At 61.2% G+C, this 19,709-nt stretch overlaps 1 protein-coding gene across 5 annotated transcripts in view; it reads left to right on the forward strand.

Moving 5' to 3' along the window:
- The window catches only part of CUX1 (cut like homeobox 1), a 204,190-nt gene extending 190,658 nt beyond the window's left edge, over positions 1-13,532 (forward strand). For all 5 annotated transcript variants that reach the window (XM_029082234.2, XM_039914459.1, XM_029082236.2 and 2 more), the window contains 3 exons: positions 3,607-3,795; positions 5,808-6,072; positions 12,281-13,532. In XM_029082234.2, the coding sequence (XP_028938067.1) occupies positions 3,607-3,795; positions 5,808-6,072; positions 12,281-12,866 (1,040 nt within the window). In that variant the 3' untranslated portion in view covers positions 12,867-13,532. The remainder of the gene's footprint in view (positions 1-3,606; positions 3,796-5,807; positions 6,073-12,280) is intronic.
- The last annotated feature ends 6,177 nt before the right edge of the window (positions 13,533-19,709 follow it).

Consider the following 19,709-nt stretch of genomic DNA (forward strand, 5'->3'; position numbering starts at 1 on the left):
CGGCCCCCGGCCGGGATTGAAACATGTTTCTGTTGACGTGGGTTTTGGTGCCGCTTGTACTTAGTTGTTTCCCTGGTTTTTGTTTCCTACAGTGTGGCTGACAAGCCTAAAAAGCCGCAGAAGAGCCGGGAAATGGGCCCCAAACACTGCATTAGGTGTGGAACAAATTTAAATGTTTCAAATTAAGGGCGTCCGGCCCCAAGCTCTGGGCCGAGACGCCCCCGGCCCCCGGCTCAGGGCCCGGCCCGTGGTCCGGCGGCACCAGTGTGGGAGGTCGGTTCGGGCGGGGGAGCCGGGTTAGGTCCAGCGACCCGGTTCTGGCCAGTCAGATGCCACCCGTCCCCTCCCCCCCGCCGGGGCCTGGTGGAGAAGCACCCCGTCGCTTTGCCTTAAGCGCTCAGTACAGCGCGAGCTCGTAGAACAGTCCTCTGCACACAGCAGGCGCTCGAGAAATACGATCGGACGAACGAATGAATGAATGGTGACGGTCCGTCAGCGTGACCAGGTTCAGACACCACTGGCTTCGGGTGGCTGTTAACCATCCGGATTCTCGCTGGAATAGCGATAACAATCCCAACTGCGGTCTCGATAACGATTACGGTACTCGTTAAGCGCTTACCGTGTGCCAAGCACTGTTTTGAGCACTGGGGTAGATATAAGGTCATAAGGTCGGAGATGCTCCCTGTCCCCCATGGGGCTCACGGTCTTGATCCCCATTTTACAGGTGAGGTAACCGAGGCCCAGAGAAGCAAAGGGATTTGCCCAAGGTCACGCGGCAGGCGCGTGGCGGAGCCGGAATTAGAACCCGGGTCCTCCCGACTCCCAGGCGCGGGCGCTATCCACTTAAGCGACGCTGCTTAAGCGCTTCCTAGGTGCCTAGAACTTCGCCCAGTTCAGGGAGAGGCTCGGTGCTGTCCGATCAGACACAGTCCCTGTCCCACACGGGCTTCCCGATCTAAGAAAGGGGGAGAAGGGGCATTTTTAATCCCGATTTACAGTCGTGGTGACTGAGGCGCCCAGAGAGGCAAAGCGATACCCCCAAGGTCACACAGAGCGGGCAGGTGGCGGAGCCGGGATGCGAACTCCCAGGCCCGGGCTCTTTCCACTAGGCCACGCTGCCCCGGGCCCCCGGAAGGGAAACGCGGAGGGGAAGAGACGGCTCTTTGGCCGAGGCAGAAGGCTAGCCCCTCTGCTAGCTCTTGGTCCCGGCTAGGGACGATGCAAAGGAAATGTTCTTGACAGGGGAGTTTAACTAACCCCCCTCGATGGTTTCCCTCCCACCGCTTCTGAAAGCCGTCATCCGGCAGATCCGGTGCGCCCGTCCCGTGCGGGGCACTGGATCGTACGCTTAGGCGCACAGGGGGGAGAGCAAAAGGCACGGGCCCTGCCTTCGAGGAGCTGACGGTGTATCGGGGGGGGGGGCGGGGGGGGGGGCGGGCAAAGTCGGCCGTTATTGCGGAGCCTAAGTCCTTCCGGGGATTATAGCTCTGCCTGCGCCGGGCTGTCACCGGCACTTAGGGCGGAAGCGGCCGTTCTGACGTGGTTTGGGGGTGGGATTCGCCACCCGTCTCCCCCGACCGGGAGCGGAAGCGAGGTACTCCCTCGCTGGCTGGCAACAGACAGCGGCAGCTGCGAGAGAGCAATCGGCAGAGCCCCGTCCTCCCGGCGCCCTTTGCCCTCCCTCCGCCCCCAGACTCCCCGGCTGTGCTGGGCCGGGGGCCCGCGGGGGACCGGTCGGGTCCCGCCTCAGGAGACCGAATCGGGGAACCGGTCGGGTCCCACCGTAGGAGACCGAGGCAGGGAAGGCCCCGGGGAAAGGGGTCCCAGCGCCGAGGAGAGCCCGGAAGGCCGGGGCCCCGGAGCCTCTTGTTCTGGCAGGGTGGGGGGCTTCCACATCCCTGAGGCCCCCACGGCTGGGGACGCTCCCCGACCCCCAGGAGGGCCCGTGCTAGCGGACTGCGGGCGGCCGCAGCCGCCCCTCGCTGGCGGGGGTCGCGGAAACGGGGCTGGCTCTCGCAGACGGGCCCGCGCGGCAGAAACGGGGCCCACGCCGACCCCGTCCCTCTGCCCGGCTCCCCTCTCCCCCGTGGAGCCCCGGGGGACCGCGTGGACGCGGCCTCAGAGCCCAGCCGGCCAAAGGCCCTCAGCGACGCAGGAGGGCTCTGTGGGAGGGGGCGTCCGGGGGCATCTGGGGCGGGGACTTTCTCCTTGGGTCTCGCACATCCTCTGAAGCCTTTTGGGGAAACAAAAATAATTTTCAGAAAATAGCCGCTGGCTTTTTCCGCGGCTGGGTGTGCCAGGCATTCAAGCGGAGGCTATTTATACCTCATTTCCCTCGAACGGGACCGACTCTCGAGGGAGAGGGCTTGGGCCCTCTCGGCGCGACGGGGACGGAATTAGGGTTCCGTCCCCCGCTCCTCGAACCCGGCCCCTCTGTAGGGACGGGCCCATCGTCGACGTAGCCACCGAGCGCTTCTGCGCCGCGGGGCTCCGTCCCGAGCCTTGGGATCCGCACCCTCCAGGAGCTTTCGGTCTGGAGAGGGTGCTCAGAGAGGGGGGAGGCGGCTTGGAGCGGGACGAAATAGCCCGCCGCAGGCGAGCGGTGCCGACCGAAAAATCGGTGCCGGCGAGCCTCTGGGGTCCGATCCGCCCCGGGAAGACGGTGGCCCCGGGCGGGGGTCGGTCGAGAACCGTTCCCGCCCCCGCCCCCACCTCCCCCTGACAGTGGTGACCGCTTCCGGTCCGGACCGTGAGTGGGAGGCAGAACGGCATGCTCACCTCGTTAGTTCACCCTCTAGCCCGTCCTAGGCCGGGGACGATGCCTACCTTACTGCGTTGTGTAGGACTCTCCCAAGCTTAGCACAGTGTTCCGTACACGGTAGGCGCTCGGTTGAGACCGTTGATTGATCGATTGATTCTCCAGGCGTTGGAGTGCTCTTCCGTAACCGATTCCAGCTGACCCTCTTACGAGCGGCAACTTTCTTAACCTCAAGCCAAGCGGGTCTCAGAAAGGGGAGAGATCCTTTCTCGGACCCGTGGTTGTTTGATTGATCGATGGATTGGTTGATGGGAGAAATATTAAGAGAGTCCGGACTGCCGGGCTCTCCGGGATGCCCCCCTCAATCCACCTAAGCCCGGGCAGCCCCCCCCCCCCCCCAAAAATGTTGGCCCAGATGGCCATTGACCACTCCAGCTGCGGCCGGCTCGGGCTCCTCTCCCCCAGCGGGGGCCACCGGCCCTCCTGGAGACCGAGATCGAGGGTCGGCCGTCTTGGCTCGGCCCGCCGCGTGTATAAATATAAATATTTATTTGTATTAATGTCTGTCTCCCCCTCTAAACTGTGAGCTCATTGCGGGCAGGGAACGCGTCTGTTATATCGGTAAACGCAGTTGACCGACTGACCCCCGGCCGGGCCGGACCACGTTTCCTGTGGCGGAGAGGGGACAGGAAAGCCTCCGTCCCTCAAGAGTTGACGCGAGGTCTCGCCCGGGAGCGCGGCTCCAGTCCTCGGGCAGGGCTCCTCCACCGTGCGTGTGCGGGCGTGTGCGCGCGCGGGGCCGTCTGTCCGTCCCCTGGGGCTTCACTGCCGTGTCGCTGTCTCCCTAGGCCAGCGTCTGTTCGGGGAGACGATCCTCGGCCTGACCCAGGGCTCCGTCTCGGACCTCCTGGCCCGGCCCAAGCCCTGGCACAAGCTGAGCCTGAAGGGGCGGGAGCCGTTCGTGCGCATGCAGCTGTGGTTGAACGACCCCAACAACGTGGAGAAGCTGATGGACATGAAACGGATGGAGAAGAAAGGTAAGCCCCCTCCTCCGCCGGGCCCACTTCCCCCCCCCCCCCCGACGCTGGGCCACCGGCCGGTGAGGGGCCCCGACCCCGAACTGGACGGCCCCTGGCCGAATTGGCCGGTGGGAACGAGTCACGGCCGGCCCCGAAGCCGTTGGACGCGATGGGTCGGTGGTACTGACGGAGCGCTGACTGGGTGCGGGGCACTGTACTGAGTGCTTGGGAGAGCCCATAGGGTGAGAGGACTGAGGCCCGGAATGGTAAAGGGACTTGGCCAAGGTCTCACAGCAGCCAACCAACCGGCAGAGCCAGCTGGGATTAGAATCCGTGCCGTCCAAATCCTTTCTTTTCCTTAAGCCCGGACTCGGGAGTCAGAAGGACCCGGGTGCTAATTCGGGCTCCGCCGTCTGCCCGCCGTGTGACCGGGTCACATTCCTTCTTGGCACCTCAGGCGCGTCATCTGTAAAACGGGGTTTAAGACCGTGAGCCCCGTGTGGGACGTGGACTTTGTCCACCCGGATTAGCTTGCGTCTACCCCAGCGCTTAGTACAGGGCCTGGCACGTAGTAAGTGCTGAAAAAATACTATTAAAAAGAAAAAGGAATTCTCCCCCAAGGGAAGGAAGGGCAGGCCACAAGGGTCTTGACCACCCGGCCAAGGGTGGGGAGGGGTCCAAAAGGACCCCAGGACGGGGAGGCGATCGAGCAGGGCCTGGTGCCCCGCCACCGACCAGGCCAGATCGAGGTCCCGGGGAGCACGCGAGTGCCCGGTGACAAGCGGGCCTCCGGGGACCGAGCCCCGCTGTCCCCGTGTACCCCCCCCCGGGCCCCTCCCCCTCCGAGTCACCCCTCCCCCTGCCCCTCCGACCCCTCCCCCTCCGAGGACTCTCATCCATATCCGTTTCATCCCCTGCTGTTCAGACATCTCCTTGTCACCCATTCCTCTTCCCGGGTCTCTCCCCTAGGCTGCAAATACTACCCCGTCGGTCGCCCCTGCTGGGTGATAGGTCAGGCTCCTCGAGGGTAAGGCCGCCGCCGCCGTCTCTGGCTTCCGTGGCACCCTTCCGAGAGCTGCCGGGCGTAGTAGGCGCCCAGGGCCGAGCTCCGCTCCCAAGAGGGGCTCGATAGAGTGCCCCGCGTGCCGAAGCGCCCGCTCGGGCCATCGGCCGACGGGTCGCGCTGGGGACCCGGCCGGAGCCCCGGCCGGGAGGCGGTTCCGGGGCAGGCCCGAGCCTGATGGTCCGCGGGGCCGGGACAGCCGGCTCCGGGCGGCCCCCGATGGCCGGGCCGGACCCCAGGGGTGAGGTTTCGGGGTCCCCCGGACCCCTCGACAGCCCCTCGAAGGCCCGGGAGAGCTGGGTCCCCGTTGGCGGGCCGAGCCCCGAGCCTTTCCCTCCCCGTCGGGGGCCGCCCGGCCCGCTCCTCGGCCTTCCAGCGCCCCCTGCCGTCGCAGCAGCCGCACTGTCCCACCCCACCTTCTTCCCGCGGGGACCCCTAAAACCGCCCTTCCTCACGGACCCCGACCACACTTAAAGGCGGGCGCGGGCGTCGGGATCCGTCGAGCGACCGGGTCGTTCTCCCCCCGGACCTCTGCCCTCGGCTGGTGGCCGGACGGTTCTCTCCGCCCCTACCCAGCCGACCCTCGAGTCCCCCGTTCCCACGCGTGCCCACCGTCCCCCGGCCCCTCTTCCCTCCCCGCTGCACTCTGTGTTACTTCACCACGTCCGTCCCCTCCCGCCGCCCTCATCTCCCCCAAAACTCCTTCCGGGCCCTACGGGCCCCCCCCCCCCCCCCCCCACCGCGCTGCCGGGGTCGACCCGGAGGCCGGCAGGAGACCTCGAGAGCCGGGGCCGGGGTTCGGAGAGGCTTCTCGGCGCCGAGGGGACCTTCCGTTCCCCGAGCCCTGTCCCCTCCAGAGAGCCCCCCGGGGGGCGGGGCGGGCGGCGGAGGGGATGGGGACGGCGGCTTCCGGCCCCGGGGCCGCGACCGGCGCTCGGTGGCTGACCGACCGCGTGCTTCCCCGCAGCCTACATGAAGCGCCGGCATAGCTCGGTCAGCGACGGTCAGCCCTGCGAGGCCTCCTCGTTGGCCGTGGACTACAGCCAAGGGGCCAGCCCTCAGCCCCAGCACCAGCTGAAGAAGCCCCGCGTGGTGCTGGCCCCCGAGGAGAAGGAGGCCCTGAAACGAGCCTATCAGCAAAAGCCATACCCGTCCCCGAAAACCATCGAAGAGCTGGCCACCCAGCTCAACCTGAAAACCAGCACGGTCATCAACTGGTTTCACAACTACAGGTGCGGACGGCCCGGGGAGGGAACGGGGGTGGGGGGGGGGGGTGGCGGGGGCGGACCGGGGCTGGATCCGGGTTGCGAGAAGATCCGTCCGCAACGCCCCGCGTCCCACGCGGGGCTCACGGTCGAAGGGAGAGGGGAGACGGGGAGGAAATCCCCATTTCACAGATGAAGAAACTGAGGTCCAGGAGATTTCATTCATTCATTCGCTCGTATTCACTGAGCTCTTACCGCGTGAAGTGCTTGGGAGAGTATAAGTGACATTGCCCAGATTACCCAGGAAGCAAGCGGCAGAGCGGGATTAGAACTCAGGTCGTCTGACCCTCGGGCCCGCCCCCTTGCCACGAGGCCGGTAGGCGGCGCTGCTTCATATTGCGCCACGCAGCCGTTGGTCCCGCCCGCCCGTGTCAGCCGGGACCCCGTAGGACCCCCCGGGACTCCCAACTCCTCCTGGTCCCTGCCTTCAGGCGACGCTTGTTGAGTAAAAAGATCTGAGTACATTGCCCGGGGTCATCATCGCTGGTATTTGTTGAGCTCTTACTGTGTGCAGAGCACTGTACCGAGCTCTTGGGCGAGTTCAATACGACAGAGTTGGCGGACGTGTTCGCTGCCCACAGCGAGCTTACAGTCGAGAGGGGGAGACGGGCGTTCGTGTAGATAATTTAAAGATGTGTACGCAGTGCTGAGGGGTTGAGGGTGAGGCGAATACCAAAGGCCCGGAGGTCACAGATCCAAGGGCAGAGATGATGCAGAAAGGGGAGGGAGCACGGGGCGGGAGGGAGGGAGGATTTAATTGGGGAAGGCCTCTTGGAGGAGATGTGACGATAATGCATTGAGGACGGGACGCGTAGTGGTCTGGCGTATAATAATGTTGGTATTTGTTAAGCGCTTACTCTGTGCAGAGCACTGTTCTAAGCGCTGGGGTAGACACAAGGGAATCCGGTTGTCCCACGTGGGGCTCACAGTCTTAATCCCCATTTTATAGATGAGGGAACTGAGGCACAGAGAAGTGAAGTGACTCGCCCACAGTCACACGGCTGACAAGTGGCAGAGCTGGGATTCGAACCCATGACCTCCGACTCCAAAGCCCGTGCTCTTTCCACTGAGCCACGCTGCTTCTCTAGGAGGAAGGAGTTCCAGGCTGGAGGGCGGAGAGCGCGTAAGGGCTCCACGGCCAGAGAGATGAAATTGGGGCACAGTGAGTAAGTTAGTACCAGAGTGAAGTGCACGTGCTGGTCTGTAGTAGAGGATCGGCTAGGTGAGGTAAGTTGGAGCGAGCTGATTGAGGGCCCTCGGGCCAATGGCGACGGGTTGCTGTGGGATACAGAGGTGAATGGGCACCCACTGGAGGTTCTTGAGGAGAGGGGAGACGTGATCTGAACGTTTTTGTTGAAAAATGATCCGTGCAGCGGGGCAAAGTGTGGAATAGAGTGGGGAGAGACCGGAGGCAGGGAGGTCGGCGAAGAGGCCGATATACAGTAGTCAAGGCGGGATAGGATAAATGCCTGGATCGGCATTGTAGCAGTTTGGATGGAGAGGGAAGGGTGGATTTTAGTGATTTTTGTGAAGGTTGAACCAAGGGATTAGGTGACAGATTGAATTTGCGGATTGAATGAGAGATGAATTGAGGACAAGGCCAAGGTTCCAGGCTGGTGAGATGGGGAGGTGAGCGGCACTGTCTTCGGTAACGGGAAAGAGCGGGGAGGACGGGGTTTGGGTGGGAAGATGAGGAGTTCGGTTTCGGTCGTGTTAAGTTGGAAATGTCGGTAGGACACCCACCAAGAGATGTCGTGAAGGCAGGAGGAGATGCAAGATTGCAGAGAAGGCGAGAGGTCAGGGCCGGAGAGGTAGGTTTAAGAATCACCTGTGAGGAGAGGATAGTTGAAACTCTGGGAGCGAATGAGTTCTCCAAGGGTGTTGGGCGTAGATGGAGAATAAAAGGGGACCCAGACTGAGCCTTGAGAGACACCCCCCCCCCCTCCCCCCCAGTTAGAGGAGGAACCCGCGAAAGAGACCATGAAGGAGCGGCCGGAGAGATGGGGGGGAGAACCGGGAGCGGATGGGGTCGGTGAAGCGAAGATTGGCAAGCGTTTCCAGAAAGGGGGTGGTCTACCGTGTTGAAGTCAGCCGAGTGGTCGGGGAGGATTAGGATGGAGTAGAGGCCCTTGGTTCTGGCAAGAAAGAGGTCACCGATGTCCTGAGAGGGGTCAGTTTTCCCGGAATGGAGGAGGCGGAAGCCAGATGACCAGAGGTCGAGAAGGGCACTGGAGAAGAGGAAGAGGAGGTACACTGGGAATCCCCGTAGGCTGGGAATCCCTATGGACGGTGAGCTCGTCGTGGGCAGGGAACGCTTCCGCCAACTCTGTTATGTCGTACTCTCTCAAAGTCCCAGCACAGTGCTCTGCACACAGTAAGCGCTCAGGAAAGGCGGTTGGTGGATTGATTCATCTCCCCACTCCTCAGAGACTTACAGGGGTTGCCCATCCATCTTGGCATCAAGCCGAAACTCCTCACCATTCGATTCAAGGCCCTCCATTAGCTGTCTCTCCCCCCACCTCACCTATCCACGCTACACCTCACCCAGCCCACACACTGGGCTCCTCTGACATCAACCTACTCACTGTCCCTCGCTCTCGTCTTACCTTCCGGCGACCCCTTGATTCATTCAACAGTATATATTGAACGCTCACTGTGTGCAGAACACTGTACTAAGCGCCTGGAAGGTACAATTCAGCAGTGAAGAGAGACAATCCCTGCCCACACCGGGCTTACAGTCTAGAAGCTCCCTCCCTCCCGCTGGAACTTCCTCTCCCTCCAAATCCGACAGTCCACCACTCTCCCCATCTTCAGAGCAGCGTGGCCTAGCGGAACGAGCCTGGGCCTGGGTTCTAATCCCGGCTCTGCCACCTGTCTGCTGGGTGACCCTGGGCAAGTCACTTCACTTCCCTGGGCTTCAGTTACCTGGGCTGTGAAATGGGGATTCAGTCCTCCTCCCTCCTCCTTAGACCCGGAGCCCCACGTGGGACGGGGACTGCGTCCGTCCTGTCGATCTTGTGGCTGCTTCAGCGCGTAAGACGGTGCGAGGCACGTAGTAAGCGCTTACCGAATGTGATGATGATAATAATCAATGATCGGTTGACTGGAAAGGAGGATTGTTCTAAGGGAAGTAGAAGCAGCCTGGCCTAGTGGAAAGAGCAAAAGGCCAGGAGCCGGAGGACCTACGTACTAATCAGTCAGTCAGTTGTATTTATTGAGCGCTTACCTTGTGCGGAGAACTAAGCGCTTGGGAAAGTACAGTATAACAGTATAAAAAACACGTCCCCTGCTCAGTACGAGCTTCTGATCCCGGCTGTGTCACCTTGGGTAAGTCTCTTCACTTCTCCGTGCCTCGGTTTCCTCACCCGTAAAATGGAAAGCCGAGTGTTGTTCACCCTCCCACATAGACCGTGAGCTCGACGTGGGACAGGGAATTGGGTCCAACTTGACTGTCTTGTATCTCCCTCACCACTTGAGTTCCTCGCCTCTCGGCCAGTGGCCGAAAGGATTGTTGGCGAAAAGGATTTTGGAGCTGCCCATTGTCAGGGTCATTTCCTGGGGGTCCCTTTCCTGGGGGTCCCGGTTGGGACACTCCCTGGCCCCAGGATGAGCGGTCCCCGGGGCACTTCGCCCCAGGGCGGAGTGGCCTTTTCGTCCTCTGTCCTTGGGACTATAAGCTCGGAATGGGTAGGGAACTCGGCTACCAGCTCTATTATATTGATAACAGATATTATTATTATTATCATTATTATCATATTGCACTCACCAAGTGCGTAGTAAAGTGCTCTGCGCAGAGTAAGCACTAAATAAATACCATGGATTTAATCTAGCAAAAACCCACAAACTACTAAATCTCTTTTTGTGTGTGGGGGGGGGGTGGGGGGTGTGTAAGCTCTTACTATGTGCCGGGCACTGTCTTAAGCGCTGGGGTAGATACAAGATAATCGAGTTGGAAACAGTCCCTGCCCCCCATAGGGCTCACACTCGTAACAGGCTTAATCCCCATTTTAAAGTTCAGGGAACTGGGTCACGGAGAAGTTGCCCAAGGTTATACGGTAAACGAGTGGCAGAGCTGGAATTACAGCGGGATGAGACTCCCGAGCCCGTGCTCTTTCCATAAGGCCACGCTGCTTTTCTTAAGTTATAATAATAATGATAGTGCTTACTATGTGCAAACACCAGTATTAAACACTGGGGTAGGTACACAACAAGGACCATGTCCCATCTAATGATTTTGTATCTACCCAAGCGCTCGATAGCTTGACAAATGCCACGATTTTTTTCTGAAAGATAATTAGGCCAGACACGATCACCGTTTCCCCACTTGAAATTGACGGTCTGAGGGAGAGGGGGAACAGGGATTGAATCCCCATGTTGCAGGTGAGGGAACTGAGGCGAAGTGAAGTGACTTGTCCGAGCTCACCCAGCAGGCAAGTGACGGAACCGGGATTGGAACCCAGATCCTCGGACTCCCGGCCCCGGGCTCTTTCCTCTCGGGTGGGCCCGTGGCGATCTGGGCAGCCAGTTTGGAGCAGAGGAGAGTTATTCATGGTCTCGAAGGAGTTAAGGGAGTGGGGATGGATTTTACTGACCGGCGTCCACCGAGGGAAGGGCACTTTACCAAGAGCCCGGGAAAGGACAGCGGAAGCCGAAGACACGTCCCCGGCCCACAAGAAGCTCCCCCTCCAACGGGGCGGGGTAAGAGGGGAAGCGGAAGGAAGCATTCCCAAGCGACGGAACCAGGATCGATGAAACCGAATACGTCCACACGTGCCGAGGTTGGCCTCCGAGAAAGCAAAGTACAGGCGGGAAAGGCAGCCGAAGCCCGGGTGACGGAACCAACCAGAGACAGCTCGGCGGAGGGGTTTTTGGGAAAATCCCATACCTATCCCCGTGTCGCCGCCTCACCACCCCCCAGCAGACGCTTCTGCGCCCTCAAACTACCGATGTACGTGTTAAGCGCTTACTTTGTGTCAAGCGCCGGGGTAGATATAAGTCAGCTGGGTCGGACCCGGTCCCCATCCCACGTGAGGCTCCCGTTCTCCCAGTAGGATGGGGATCAAACCTCCGTTTTACAGATGAGGAAACTGAGGCCCAGAGAAGTTAAAGTGACTGGCCCGGGGACCCCTGACTTGCCCGAGTCTCCAAGGCAACTGGCAGAGCCAGGAGGAGAACCCGGGTCCCCTGACCTCCGGGCCTGGGCTCTTTCCAGTAGGCTGCACCGCTTCTCGTTGGGCCGAGCTTTCCAGTTCCGGACCAGGGTCTGCACTTACTTTCCCCCCTTCAAAACGGTGAATAAAATTGCCGACCGAGGCCGCACGGAGAACGTTCCCACCGCCGCCCGGGCAGATCCTTAGAGGAGAAGGCACCCGAAAATCTTCATCAGATGAACCCGAAAGAAGCCTCGTAGCCTTCTGTTTTCACCGGCGAGGGCGACGAGACCACGGCCGGACCCCTCCACGCTGCCAGACGGGGCGGCTTTGGCCAGTCTCCTCACCTGCTTCGCAAGCGTTTCATAAAGGAAACGGACCGACAGACCGGATGCGAGGTCGCGGGACAGGCCGACTCACTCTTCGAGGTCACCCGACGGGCCGGGCCGAGCTCTAGGAAACCGACTCCGCCCACCTCATCGAAGGAGGCCAGACGAGCCCGCCAGATGACCCGAGGAGCCCAGCGAGAGGACCCTGCCCCCTCTGACATCCGATGCCGTGGGCAGCATTCCTCGGAGGGCCCGGACTCAGAGAGGGCATCGAGCCCCTCCAGGTCCAGCGTGGAGAGGCCTACACCCGCCACACGGCCACCGCCTCTTCCCGCACCGGGTCCTCCCGCGGTTTGACGGAACGGAGGCCGGAATGGTGGGAGGAGCGACGCCTCCCACCCCCCCCAAAAGGCAGAGAGAGATAGACGTGTTCTGGCAGGGACGACCGCCCCCTCAGGCCAGGGCCTCGTGCCCGGCGGTCACCCGGCAGGGGACGGATCCCGAGCTGCGGGGGGGGGCTCGGCCCCGGCCCCGCCCGGCATTCCGGGGTCAGCCCGGGGAGCCCCGGGCTCCGGGAGGGACGCCCGGGTGCGGCGGGGGGAGAGGGGAGCGGCGTCGGCCCACCCCAGGCTCCCCTGCCTCCGGCCGGGCTCCCCGCCCACCCCGCTGACCGCCCCCTCTTCCTTGTGCCCGCAGGTCCCGCATCCGCCGGGAGCTGTTCATCGAAGAGATCCAGGCGGGAAGCCAGAGCCAGGCCGGGGCCAGCGACTCGCCGTCGGCCCGGAGCAGCCGGGCGGCCCACGGCTCCGAGGGAGACAGCTGCGACGGGGTGGACGCGGAGGGGCCGGCGGCGGACGGGAGGCGGGGCGCCCTGGAGGCGGACGAGTCCGGGCCGGCCGGCGCCAAGTCTCAGGGAGGGCCGGGAGAGCCGGCGGGCGAGAGGGGCCTGGACGACACCGACGACGAGGGGCGGCCCGGAGCCCCCCGCCGGAGTCCCGGCCCGCCCGGCCCCGGCCCCGAAGAGGACGCCTCTACCTCAGCCGCCTCCGCCCCGGCCCGGCCCGGGGGGCGCCCCTACAAGGCGGCCGGGAGCGCGGCCGGAGCCCCCGGCGGGCCAAGCACGAGCGGCGCCCCGAGCCTGTTCAGCTTCTCCGAGGCCGCGGGCCCCAAGAACCCGCGCGACCTCACCTTGCGGAAGAAGAAGGCCGCCAACCTGAACAACATCATCCACCGCCTGGAGAAGGCCGCCAGCCGCGAGGAGCCCATCGAATGGGAGTTCTGAGGCCCCGGGCGGGCGGGCGGTCGGCCCGGTCCGGTCCGGCGGGCCCCGAGCCGGCCCTCCGCCGGGTCTCTCGTGTTGTGCACTTCGCACGCCCCGCGGGCCCCGGGGCGGCCCCCCACCCCCACCCCTCACCTCCCCCCTCCGCCGCGGGCCAGGATGCGTCTAGAGAACGGAAAGAGCATTAAGTTCCACGTCGCCGGGTTTCTCGCGGAAGAAAACTGAAATTGGTGTATTCCAGCCTTTTTGTACCCTCGAGTGTTTTTTTTATTGCCCTGAGTGGTTTCCACAGTTTCTGGAATAACTCTTTTCAGCTTTGCCTTGTGCCCTCCTCCTCTTCGGTGTGGGCTTTAAAAAAAAAAAAAAAATCGAACCCACATATTAAAAGGGGGCCTTTTTATCTGCCATCTAATGGCTTCAGAGCGATAATACACTATTATTATCTTCTTAAACCGGGAAAGGAAAAAAAAAAAAAGACGGGGGGGAGGTGGGGGAAGGGGGGGGAGATTTTTCAGAAAAATAAAAAAAAAAAGAAAGTTTTTGTAGCGGTTCAGTTGCCACTAAGAGATTGCACAGTCAAGGTGACTCTAAACACACTAGTTTGGATTCCTAAATATTTTCAAGAAAAGAATCATCTTGTTTGAAACTTTGAATTAAAAAAAAAAAAAAGAAAGACAACCACACATTTACTCCACCTATTTTTTAACAAGAGAAAAAGTCACATCAGGAAAAATATCTTAATTTGTGGTAGCTGACTCAGTGTTTTCTTGTAAGTGAAATAGAATCTTGACACGTAGAGATGCACACACATTGTTTCATAGCTTTAACCGACTCTGGTCTTTTGCAGGCCGGGGTTTGTTTAATACACTCCATTTTAGGCCAAATCAGGACAAAAAGAAAAAAAGATCCGAATCTAGGTATTTTATAATCTGCTTTTTAACCTCTAACCGCAGAGCACGCTGATCAGACCTCATATCTCGGAGGTTTAAGGAGACAAGTTAGGACGGAGGCCTGTACCCGGTGCGCCGGGTTGGATTTGGGACTTCCGCCTCCCGGGTGCGTTGGAAAAGGGAGAAAACGTTGGCCAGTACACTCTTTCCCGCCTGCGGCCCCCGGGGCGGGGGGATGACCCCCAAATCGGCTGGACGTTCCCCTCCTCCCCCCCCCCCCCCCCCCCCCCCGCCCCCCAAGGTGGGGCAGAAGGTCTTCCCGTTTCCGGGGAGGCGCTGCCCCACCACCCGTCGCTGAGCCAAAGCCCCGGGGCCAGAGCGACCCCGGACGCGGTCGTGTAACACGCCTGGCTCTCGCTCTCGCTCTCTTCCCGCCACAAGCACTGATTTAATTTGTTGAAGTTGTGGGAAGCTTATTTTCTCGTAGAAAAGAGTGCAGAGCAAGAGAGGGCACCCGGGCTTTTCAGCTCCCCTCCCCGCCCGCCCCCCCGGCCCGCCCCCCCCCCGGGCCGTTCCCCGTCCCCCCCCCCCCCTCGAGCGCTCGCTCCCACGTCCGGCCCGGGACGGACCGAGTACACATCCAAAGTCTAACTTGTCTCCGATTCCTCCTGTTGTCTTTGTGTATGCGCGTGAGTACAGAGGCAGGTGACAGTGTGGGTGTGCGTGCGTGCGTGCGTGCGTGCAATTTTATACGTCCGTGTATTTTCTTACGTACCTGTGCACACATACAGTGCATTTACTGCCATCTTTTTTCAATAAGCTGTTTTATCAGTTATGGCTTCGACAAGTTTGCTAATTTAGACTCCTTTATTGCCATATCTTTAAAACTAACAATAGATGATTTCGGTATATATATATATATATATTTTTTTTTGCTTATTATAGGTGCTGTATTTTATTATCTGATTGGTAGGAAGGGATGAGAGGGGGGCGAATATTCTTTAGTGGGATAGACTGCCGGCAGTAATGGGTATAATTTACAAGATGTAGTTGTCATACTGTATATGATTGATTGAAAACTTTTTGAACCATATTGTGTATCATTGAAACCCTTGTCTTAGGTCAGCATCTTTGGATGACATTTTAACGGTGCATTCATTATTTCTTCAGTTTAATTAATATTACTTTTTTGATTTTATTTTGTGTGTGTTGGGGCGGGGAGGGGGGCGGGGGCGGGCGAGGGAGGGGTGGGGGCGGGGAGTGGTGATTCTAAAGGTTAAAACTCCCAATGTTACACCTCAGTGTGCTTGCGTTCATTAAGCGGTAGACTTGGGCTGTAAGATGTGAAACCGCGTTTCTTGCATGACGTTGTCGAAATTATGTATCTCATTTACAGTCTCTTAAACCTGCGACAGCAGCACTTAGTTCAAGTTTTCACAAATTAAGAGTCACTACACTTTAAGAAAAGAGAGAGAGAGAGAGAGAAGAAGAGAAAGGAACATGCCTTTTCATGGAAAAAGAAGTTTTCCGGGCAGCTCTAGGAGGCAGGCAGGGCTCTCCTTCCCGGCTACGGAGGTTCGGAAGGCGAAATCGGTCGGTCTGGCGAGGGGTGGTGTGGGTCCGGTCTGGGGGACCCCCTCCCCGTCCCAGGGAGAAACGCGGCACTAGCTGGCCAAGTCCGAGGTGAGCCGGGCGGGACGGGCGGGAGCCATCCGGCCACGGGGACGGGAGGAGGACGCGCGCTAGGCCCGCCGATCGTCGTGCCGGGTCGGGTCGTTGTCAGCCGAGGGGCCGCCGCTGGATCCGGGGGGGGCCGCTTCCCAGCTGGAGTTCCGGGTGGGGAGGGTGTCGGCGGGGAGGGGATGACTTTTGGGGGGGGGGGCGGTCAGCCGCAGGGGTTTGGTGCGAAAGGCGGGACTGCTCTTTCTTGAGACTGCTTCTGGACCCGGGGCTCTCCTAGCTGCCGGGCCTTTCTGGAGTCCGGGTGTTGCTAGAGACTGGGCGCTCCCGGCTGCCCGGCCTTTCTGGAGACCCGGCGCCTCTGCCCCGAAGGAATTCGGAACCGCAGACTGGGATCGGGCCTCCTGGGAGCCAGATCCTCCCGGCCCCGGGCGGTCGGTTTGGGGTTCTTTCGGTTGATCTTGGAGGTTTTGTATTTCTCTTTCCTTTGACTGGGAGACCCTGTCCCCGCCTTCCTGCTCTGGCCGGAGGACCTTGGGGGGTTGGATGCCATCGGTTGGTGCAGTTTCGCGCGCTTTTGGGCGGGCGTGTTTTCCTGACTGCGGTTTCTTTTTCTTGGGTGAGACGCCCCCGTCCCCGTCCCCCCCGACCAGCATGGTTTCCGGCACACCCGTCACCAGCGCCGAGAACTGCCTCGCCACCCGAGCCCCCCGTCCCATCTCTCCCATCCCGATGAGCAATATTCAAGTGCCTTGAGGAACTCCCACCCCCCGGCCCCTGCGCCCATTGGCTTCCCAGGGAGATGGCTGCTCCTGGTCTGTGGGTCCCAGGGACCGCCCCCCCCCCACCCACCCATCCAGTCCCCGCTCACCACCACCTCCACCACCGGGCAGGCCGGTCTCCGCTTCCAGCGCTGGGGTGACCTCGCCGAAACACTATCCCTTGACCATATGCTCCGCCAAACCGTTGCAGACGCCTTCTGGGGGCTGTTGGGAGGTTGGATGGGGTTGGCAGCTCCGCGCCGAGATCAGGCCAGGAGCCTCTCGGGCCCTGGCAGGGCAGCACCCTCCCCCGCTGGGACCCGGGCAGGTCTGCCTGGGCCTCCCAGTTGAGGACAGGCCGGCCTGCAGACGGTCGGTCCCGTTCCCCCACCCCGTCTCGGGGAGAGCTCGGCGTCGGGTCCGGGGATCGGAAGGCGTGAGGGGGTGACCCCCCCAGGGGGTGGTCTAGAGGGTTTCCAGACCCGGGGAGCACTTATTTCAGCTCCTCTTAGGGCAGAGGGAAGACAGGACGGGCCCCCAGCCCGCCCGAGCTCCTCCTGGGGCCGGGGGTTGAGGAGGAGCGGGCGGGGAGAGAGGTCGCTCTGCTCGGCGCTGACCCTGGCGAAGGGCGAGCTCCCTCTGACCATGTTGTTTGCAGCTGTCCCGCGTCAAAGGGCTCGAAACCCAGTGCTGGGGTCGGAATCCGAGGAAAACACCTCTTGGCCCAGTCTCCCCTTCCAAGGACAGGTACCAGAGTGCCCCTCCGGCCCCGGTGCATCGCGTCAGAGGGAGCGGACGGAGAGGCCCGGATGCCCAAGGGGTGGGCTCCATCTGGGGGGAGGAGGAGGGCCGCATCTTGCTCCGTTACAGCAAGCTCTGCTTTTCCTCTCTCACTGTCTCCCGGCCTTCGCCGTGAAGCCTCCGGGGAGGGCGTCCACTCGAGGGGAACGATGCAGTGGTCGGTTCTCTGGGGTCCGACCGGGCCGAACCGGAGGCCTGAGACGGAGAGAGGCCGCGGGCAACGGCGCTCAGCTAAGATGCCCTTGGGGCCAGGGCCGCCGGCCGTGGCTTCCCGGGTCCTAGTGTCTTACCCCGCACTCAGTGACAGGAAGGGTTAAGGATTTGGCGGCTCTGAACTGAGAGGGGGAGAATTCTGTGATGAAAGCCATCCCCCGGACGGGCTCCTCGATCCGTCGGGAAAGCGTGGCGTCCGTGAGTCGGCTTCCGGGGGACTCTGATTCCAACTGAGCTTTCCCAGAGGCCCGAGTCCACGCACCCTGCCCTGCCGGGTGCTGTCCCGGGAGATCTCTCGTTCCCCTTCCCTCGGCCGGGGAACCGGGAGAGGCCGGGGCCCGGGAGAGTGAGGCAGAGCCTGGTCTCGTAGTCACCGGTTTTGGCGGCAGAGTCCCAGCTCCGTTGGGCTCTCCCGAGCACTCCGTTCAGTGCTTCGAGCACAGTAGGCTCTCAATAAATCCCACCGAAAGGTTGATTCTGTCCTTCCCTTCCGCAGCCTCCGGGCTCCCGAGAGCAAGGCCCGCAATGTTGAGCCGGCCTCCCGATCCGGCCTCAACCGCAGTAAGGCCTGGAGCTCTTTTGGGTCTGGGTCTTTGCGTAACATCAGGCCTTCGGACATTCGACCAGGGGAGCGGAGTACCTCGTGCGGGCGCGACTTGGCTGGAACGTGGCGGGAGAACAGGGCAGTGTAGTGACCGTGACCGGGGTGCGATGCGGTTCGATCGCGGTGTGGCTCCGCCGGTTCTGCCTTCTGAAGACTTGTCTCAAGCGAGGTGACGGGCTCCAGGGGCGACCCGGTTATCAGTAGCTTGTTACCTTGTCCCTCGGCAGTCCCTTGTTACCGAGGGAACAACGTTGGCTGTTCCGGAAGATCGGGGTTCGTCGGAATCTAACTTCAGGCAGTTGCAAGTGGCTTCCTCTGAGTTGTTAATAGACCGCCCCGTAGATGTCAGGGAAAGGGTCAGACTTTTGGAAGAAAGCATTAGAAGGCTTTTCCATCTTCTGCTGCTTCTTGGATTTCGCCCAGTGTGACAGAAGCCAGGTGCCGTCTCAGTTAGTTTTGGAAACATCCTCCCCGACTCCCCTCTTTTCGGTTTGAAGCAGCGATTGGCCCCGCGCGATGCTTTGCTGGCAGGGAGGCTTTCGAGAGCACGGGTCCCAGGTTCGAGCTCAGGTGTTCCCTCTCCCTTCCCCTGCAGGCCCACCGCCAAGTGCGTTCGTTCGGATTCCCACCGACCGCTCGTTTCTAAAGAGATTTGATGTCGTGCCCGTTTTGGACCTTCTTCCCTCTGCTCCTCAGGTGCAGACCTTCACCTCTTCCCCCTCCCCCCGCCGACCGCCCAGATCTCGGGGCCCGAAGGGTCTCTCTGTGTCTGTTGATTTTTAGGAAAGGATGGTGCACCTCCTCCCCACCCCGCCACCCCCACAGGATGAGTTTTCCCCTTCATTAAGGAGGTCAGAGGCCCATCCCCACCTTCTCCCCCCCCCCCCCCCCGCAGCCAAGTGGCCCCTCCCTATGGGAGGATCGGTGATTTTACTGGATTTCTGGGAAAATCCGCTCCCAGCGCTACTGGAGGATGAGTTTTCCCCGGGCGACGTGGGAACCCTGATGGGTGGATGCTGCCCAGGGGATTGCTGGGTAACCACGCGTGTGGCCGGTTGGCGGCCGAGCCGGGGAGAGGCAGAAGGATCCTTGGGTCGGGCCGGAGGGTGCCCAGAGAGCACGGCCTCTCCCGGGAGGGAGTGCGTGTCCCGAGAGAGCCCCCTCAGGCCCCCCCCCCCCCAGACATGCCCGCGTGACCCTTCGGAAGCCCATCTACTCGGGCCTTCCGGTCCGGTCCCCCCAGCTAGGACGGTGAGAACGGACCTAGAGGCCGGTGTTTCCACACGAGGGGGAGACCGATCTCGCCCCGGATCGGGCGGTTGCCCCCGGCCCCGAGACCGGGCTCGACTCTGAGACCGAAAGCCCGCCCGCCCTCCCCTCTCCGTAACCCTTCCCGTTCTCCCACGCCGTTCCTTCCCGGCGATGGGGAAAAAGAAGGAAGAAATCCCCCTTTGCCCCGTCGGTCATTTAACCAAGAGCCGAGTGGCTCTTTCCCAGGCTGCCCCTGGGAGTTACTTAGACATATTGTTTTGGTGTATATAAAGTGACGTGTAGCTTTAATACGATTTTTCCAAAGTACTTAGTTCCCTCCAAGAGCAGAGCTGTAGAGTCAATGTTGTCAGCAGGATTAGCTTAAAAGGTTGGTGAAAGATGGCGGGGGGTGGTGGGGCCAGGCAACGTTTGATCGATTCCATTTCATTCACCTCCCCTCCCTCCCGCCCCTCGTTTTCCCCTACATCCTCCTCCTCCTCCTCCTCGACGTAGACAAAGATAGAGGCGTCCCGATTCCGTTTTCGCTTTTCCGTCGTTCCACCTCGGTCAGTTTTATATCCTTCTAGAGGCTGCTCCGGTCCCGTGTAGTGTGGCATTTTCTAGTACTTCGTAGGCTTTGATTTCT

Source organism: Ornithorhynchus anatinus, chromosome 17, assembly GCF_004115215.2.
Source record: "Ornithorhynchus anatinus isolate Pmale09 chromosome 17, mOrnAna1.pri.v4, whole genome shotgun sequence".
In the NCBI taxonomy this organism is placed as follows: Eukaryota; Metazoa; Chordata; class Mammalia; order Monotremata; family Ornithorhynchidae; genus Ornithorhynchus; species Ornithorhynchus anatinus.